General features: G+C 40.0%; 1 protein-coding gene across 1 annotated transcript; it reads right to left on the bottom strand.

Annotated features, from left to right (window-relative positions):
- Positions 1–491: 491 nt before the first annotated feature.
- On the bottom strand, positions 492–2,273 carry LOC132121565 (fin bud initiation factor-like). The gene has a single exon (XM_059531090.1). It carries the CDS (start codon positions 1,838–1,840, stop codon positions 1,214–1,216), a length of 627 nt encoding a protein of 208 aa, XP_059387073.1. The 5' UTR covers positions 1,841–2,273; the 3' UTR covers positions 492–1,213.
- Positions 2,274–6,016: the final 3,743 nt, after the last annotated feature.

Raw genomic sequence — 6,016 nt, 5'->3', positions numbered from 1 at the left:
AAAAAAAAAAGCATATTTTTATGTTACTAGTACTTCTTTTCAGTAAGCAATCCAATAGTGATTAATAAATTTTACAACTATGGTGATAGTAACAAGAAACAAATCCAAATATTTTTACAGTGAGTTCTATAGGGATCCGTGGTTCAAACATTAACAATTCACTTCAGACTAGTACAGGGATAGGTAACGTCGGTCCTGGAGTGCCGCTGACCTGCAGAGTTTAACTCTAACCCTAATCAAACACACCTGAACAAGCCAATCAAGGTCTTCAGGATTAGTAAGGCTACAGACCTGTGAGGTTTTTTTTTCAGGGTTGGAGCTAAACTCTGCAGGACATCGGCTCTCCACGATCGACATTGCCTACCCCTGGACTAGTATGTGTTCCAATGTTTGCTAGCATCTAGTCCAGTTTTCACTATAAACTATTTACTGTAGTTCTTATATCTATTCAAATGTGACCTTGGAGCACAAAACCAGTCATAAGTAGCAAGGGGATATTTGTAGAAATAGCTAACAAGACATTGTATGGGTCAGAATTATCAGTTTTTCTGTTATGCCAAAAATCTTTAGGATATTAAGTAAAGATCATGTTCCATGAGAATATTTCATAAATTTCCTACCGTAAGTATATCAAAACATAATTTTTGATTAGTAACATGAATTGCTAAGCACTTCATTTGGACACCTTTCAAGGCCATTTTCTCAATATTTTTGATATTCCAGATTTTCAAATAGTTGTATCTTGGCTAAATGTTGACCTATCCTAACAAACCATGCATCAATGGAAAGCTGATTTATTCAGCTTGCAGATTATGTATAAATATACATTTTAGAAAATTGTCCCTTATGACTGGTTTTGTGGTCCAGGGTCACAAATGTAGGCTATTTCAGCTTCATTTGTTAGACCAGTGTGTGTTGTGTAACTAGTGAGACAGTAGCCTATATATTACTAATAAGAGCTAGGATTGACCCTAGTGTTTCATAGAAATGAATTTGAACCGAATAATTACGTGCAGTATATTATAGCTTCAGTACTATTACATAAAGACGATTGGGACAATTTTATTGGGAAAACTGACTATTTACTAAAAACAAGTACAAGTAAATTACTAGCCCACTTAATTTGAAAGAATTAATGTTAAAATGCCTTGCCATAGGGTTAGGGTTTGCCTGGCTAGGCTCCTGAAGGCAGACAGACAGTCCTCAGTCCTCTCTACACCTTCATGTACTCGTTCTTCAGACGGCTCAACCGGGTCCCGTGACTCCGGATGATAAGCGACAGCAGCTCGTGCTTGTCCTTCAGTCCCAGCGAGATGTCCAGAGTCTCCTTCAAGACGTCGCGCGTGTGCACGATCATGTCGAGGAAGTCGTCGTTGATCTTGTGCTCCTCTTTCAGCTCAGTTTCCTGGCTCTGTTTGAATTTCACTTCCAGCTCCAGAAGAGACTTCTCGGAGTTAGAAAACGCCTCGCTGATCTGGGTCGTCTCCCGTCTCAGGTATTTCCCGTAGCTGTCCTCTCCGTCCAGGTCGAAGGAGATGCTCTTGCCGATGCCCTCCAGCACCCGCGCCGCGTCCTCGATGTGCCGCTTGATGATGATAAAATCGTCCCGGATCACCGAGTCCTGGTCCTCGTCCAGGGTGCATTTGCGATTGTCGGTCATTTTGAACAGCATCTGACATTTCTCGGGATCGTCGTTTTCTTCGTAGTTGCCATCCGGCACGAAATAATGATGAAAGGTGCCGTTGGACATCTCTGGGTGCAAGGGTCCCGCAAAGAAAGCATCTCCGACTTGCAACGAGAGCAGACAGACTATCAGTAGAAACAGAGGGGAAGCCATCATAGCCACCTCTGTCTTATCACAGTCAACAGTAGGCTACCTTCAGCTCTGCTGTTCAAACTTTAGACAAGCCCTCCTGCTCCAGCCCCACGCATGTCCAGAGAGCCACACGGCGAGCACTCCCGACGCAGAAACAGCTAAATCACGCAGAATCGTCCTCGGTTTGATATCGCAACTTTCCTGTCCGCTTTCCTGCCTGTGTTTTTGGCAAAATCAACAGGCGTGAGACACACAGACCCTCGCCGTGTCCTTCCTGGTGTCTGTTTGAAAATCTGGACCGTTCAGACTCTTTGCTAGGTTTAGATAATAATACCCCCGGTCAGACGCTCAAATTACAAGCCCGTCACTCCTTCACTTAAAAGGCAGCACACATTACAGGGCTTGACATTAAAAGACCTGGGCTTCTGAAAGCTACAAAACACAATTTGACTGGAAGGTAAACTAAACTCAAAATCAAAGAGGTGCCAAAATTACGATCATTGCACTTATTTAGAACACGTTAAATTTAATCATAAACTTAATTCATAATTAAATTAAATGTAGCTATTTATAACTCGTGAAAAACTAAAAAATCACAGTAGTAGAAAGTGGGTGAGATAAAGTTGTACAATATTAAATAAAGACAAATAAATAATACTTTTTATTAAAACAATGACTAAACATTAAATATATTGTGGAGCATTTGAATTTTGTATGTAGGCTGCTTTATTTTTATTAGAATCAACTGCTTTAGCTGTACTTGTAATTGCAGGGTAAAGGCAGTCCAGTAAAAAAAATTCAAAATCAAAATCCCCCCCAAAAAAAAAAAAAATATATATATATATATACAGTACAGACCAAAAGTTTGGACACACCTTCTCATTCAAAGAGTTTTCTTTATTTTCATGACTATGAAAATTGTAGAGTCACATTGAAGGCATCAAGGGCTATTTGACCAAGAAGGAGAGTGATGGGGTGCTGTGCCAGATGACCTGGCCTCCACAGTCACCGGACCTGAACCCAATCGAGATGGTTTAGGGGTGAGCTGGACCGCAGACAGAAGGCAAAAGGGCCAACAAGTGCTAAGCATCTCTCGGGGAACTCCTTCAAGACTGTTGGAAGACCATTTCAGGTGACTACCTCTTGAAGCTCATCAAGAGAATGCCAAGAGTGTGCAAAGCAGTAATCAAAGCAAAAGGTGGCTACTTTGAAGATCCTAGAATATGACATATTTTCAGTTGTTTCACACTTTTTTGTTATGTATATAATTCCATATATAATTCCACATGTGTTAATTCATAGTTTTGATGCCTTCAGTGTGAATCTACAATTTTCATAGTCATGAAAATAAAGAAAACTCTTTGAATGAGAAGGTGTGTCCAAACTTTTGGTCTGTACTGTATATCCAATACATTATTAAAAACATAAAATGTATGTGCTCGGTTGATACCTGCATAACCAATAAAACTGTGAAATTATCAAGATTAACAGTTCTTATTGTGAAAAAATGGATACGGATAGAATACACACATTAATGTATTACATTATAGTGTGCATTTATCATTCACTTCACAGCAGTTTCTATAAATGCTTATATCTTTATATTATTCTCTCTTTTGCAATGACACATTTTCGTTTCAGTTTAATACTAAAAATATTAACAACAATCTGTCATAAACTTATGCAAGAGCTGAAAGCCAAGAATGTGGGCGTCCTCATTTGAGACAGTAGCAGACACTGCAGATGGTCACCTTGCATGCTTCCTTCTTCAATTTGTCTTATTGGAGGTGTTTCTCTTTATACTGGAGGTCTTCATTCTCAGAGACAGGTCTCTCAGCTCCTTATGCCGATTACCTAAAGAGGATGTCTGAGTGACAGAGCATGAGACTGAGCAGAAAATGTTCTGCTTCGGCATCAGGATGTGCTACTTTCCTGCAAGGGCCCCTGTAGAGAGACTCACAGGGTGAACAGCAGTGAGATCACACTTACATACTCTAAGATCAAGGCATTAATGAACTACACATTCCAAGAAAACCAAAAGACAAATATTTTGTGGAAACTGTCACAAACAAAAATGGTGATGTCATATATGACGTATGAAGATAAATTCTCAAATACACTCCAAGACTTGGGTCATGGAGGATCACATCAGATGTTGGCCCTGAAAAGCCTCGTTTGCTCAGCCTTGTTGGATTTACAACCGTCTTTCATCATTTTTACAGACACTGTACAGACACTGCCAGCGTTTTTTCATTTCACCATATGGCTCTTAAGCAAACACATATACCCACACGCGAACAGACACACCACACACAACACAAACTTTTCAAGACACTCACATGTGCATTTTTACAGCATTAGATCCTGGCAAATAGTCCCCCAGTCTGGTATTTGTCTGTGAGTATGAGGTAATAGGGAATACCACAGTGAAGTATCTTCATTATGCTACGGATGTGTGCCCTACCATCTCATTGATACAGAGACAAAGTTCCTGCAGAATAATAGCTTTCCTTCAAACTCCGGTAAAAAAAAAAAAAAAAAATCAGCACAGATGCAGAACAGAACATGCACTAGAGTGGAGAAACACAGGGAGAAAATCAGAGAGAGAGAAAGAAAAGGAGACTTGTTTTCCACTACACTGGAATTCGTTCCACTAGAATCTATTCTTTATGAGTTCTTTAATTTTATGGTCATCAGTACCTCTTCTCACATGCCCTGTACCCCTTTGAACCTGGTTCCCCCAATGTTCCTCCTACGGATATCCACTACAAGGGGGCCGTCTCTCTCTCTCTCTCTCTCCACATTTAGCCCGTCTCTTAAACCCCAGTGGATGGAACGATGCCAGCTCCTGGAGAACTTCCCCTACTGTTGCCCTGCTAATGATCTTAATAATGGGTCTGTAACAAGTAATGTTAGCTGTCTAGTATTTTTCATAGAACATTTTAACTTTAACGTCAGTTTAAGCTTGCATGAAATGATCATACTTCCCAAACTATGACTGAGACTTATGTTGTGAGTTGCACACCTCTGCCAGACTTTTCACTCACAGGATGCATCATAAATACTACTGAAGTCATTATGTCGCCCTTGGATGGGCCTCTTAAGTAAATGAAGGCTGCACACAGTTCCTTTGTGGTTAGACTGAATTCATGCCATCAGCTTGGCAAGGATAAAATGGGCACTGACTTAAATGCCCTGAACCTTGAATGAACTGGAACTCCAGGCCAGTTCTAACCTTTTGAGGGAAGAATTATGGGAGAACAGTTGTTTCATCATTAATCCATGGAATTTTCTGCAGGGCAATAAGACTCAATTACTAAAGCTTTTGAGCAAGACGCTCATAAAAGATACAGATGCTAGACGAACATGGCCAGTGGGGCCATGAAACAGAATACACCGACATCATGTTCTACAGAGCCTATTAGAAGACCACTGAGAGGACAGGCACACGCATGCAGTCTTCATAAAAAAAGCATCGTAATAAATAATAGTTCACCCAAAAATGTATATCCTGCCAACTCTCATGTCATTCTAAACCTGATTTTCATTCTCAAATGGAGAAATGCTGAAAAATTATGATGATGACTGAAACTTTAAAGCTTCAAAAAGACCACAAAAGCACAACAAAGATGCCATAAAAGCAGTTAATATAACCCATGGTCATCTTTAGTCATACAATGCTGTGTGTTAAGAACAGACTACAGTTTGAGATGTTATTCATTGATAATCTTCTTTTCCTGTAAGCTCTGTTCACATTCACAGCTTGAATTTTGGTCTCTTTCTCAAGATTGTGGCTTCAGAAGACTAATACAGCACATATGGACAACTTTTGTAATACCTTTTTGAACTTAAGAAAATATCTTAATTGTCACTGGAGTGGAAACGCCAATAATAAGGGCCAGATGACGACATGTGAGGCCACCAAACGTTACAAAGCTATCACTGTCCCAATCTAAGTTGAATGTAACAATCAACAGGTGCACTCGTACGCAGGGAATACAACTGATTAGGTTAGACAAGCATGAAAACTTACAAATCTCTTCTGGTTATGAGCTCCCTGATGCGTCAGAAGGTTAATCAAGACTTCGGTCCCTTAGAGTTTATCCTTTATCACACACACATGTTCCAGGAAATCAGTCCAATGGTGACCTAACACCAGATTTTTTTTCTGATAGCTGCTCTACTGCCCAGTTCTATAAA

This window comes from Carassius carassius, chromosome 3 (assembly GCF_963082965.1).
Source record: "Carassius carassius chromosome 3, fCarCar2.1, whole genome shotgun sequence".
Lineage (NCBI taxonomy): Eukaryota > Metazoa > Chordata > Actinopteri > Cypriniformes > Cyprinidae > Carassius > Carassius carassius.
This window is presented reverse-complemented; position numbering and strand designations above follow the sequence as displayed.

Excerpts from the sequence above, each read along its gene's own strand:
- LOC132121565 (XM_059531090.1), bottom strand. The coding sequence starts at position 1,840 with ATGATGGCTTCCCCTCTGTTTCTACTGATAGTCTGTCTGCTCTCGTTG.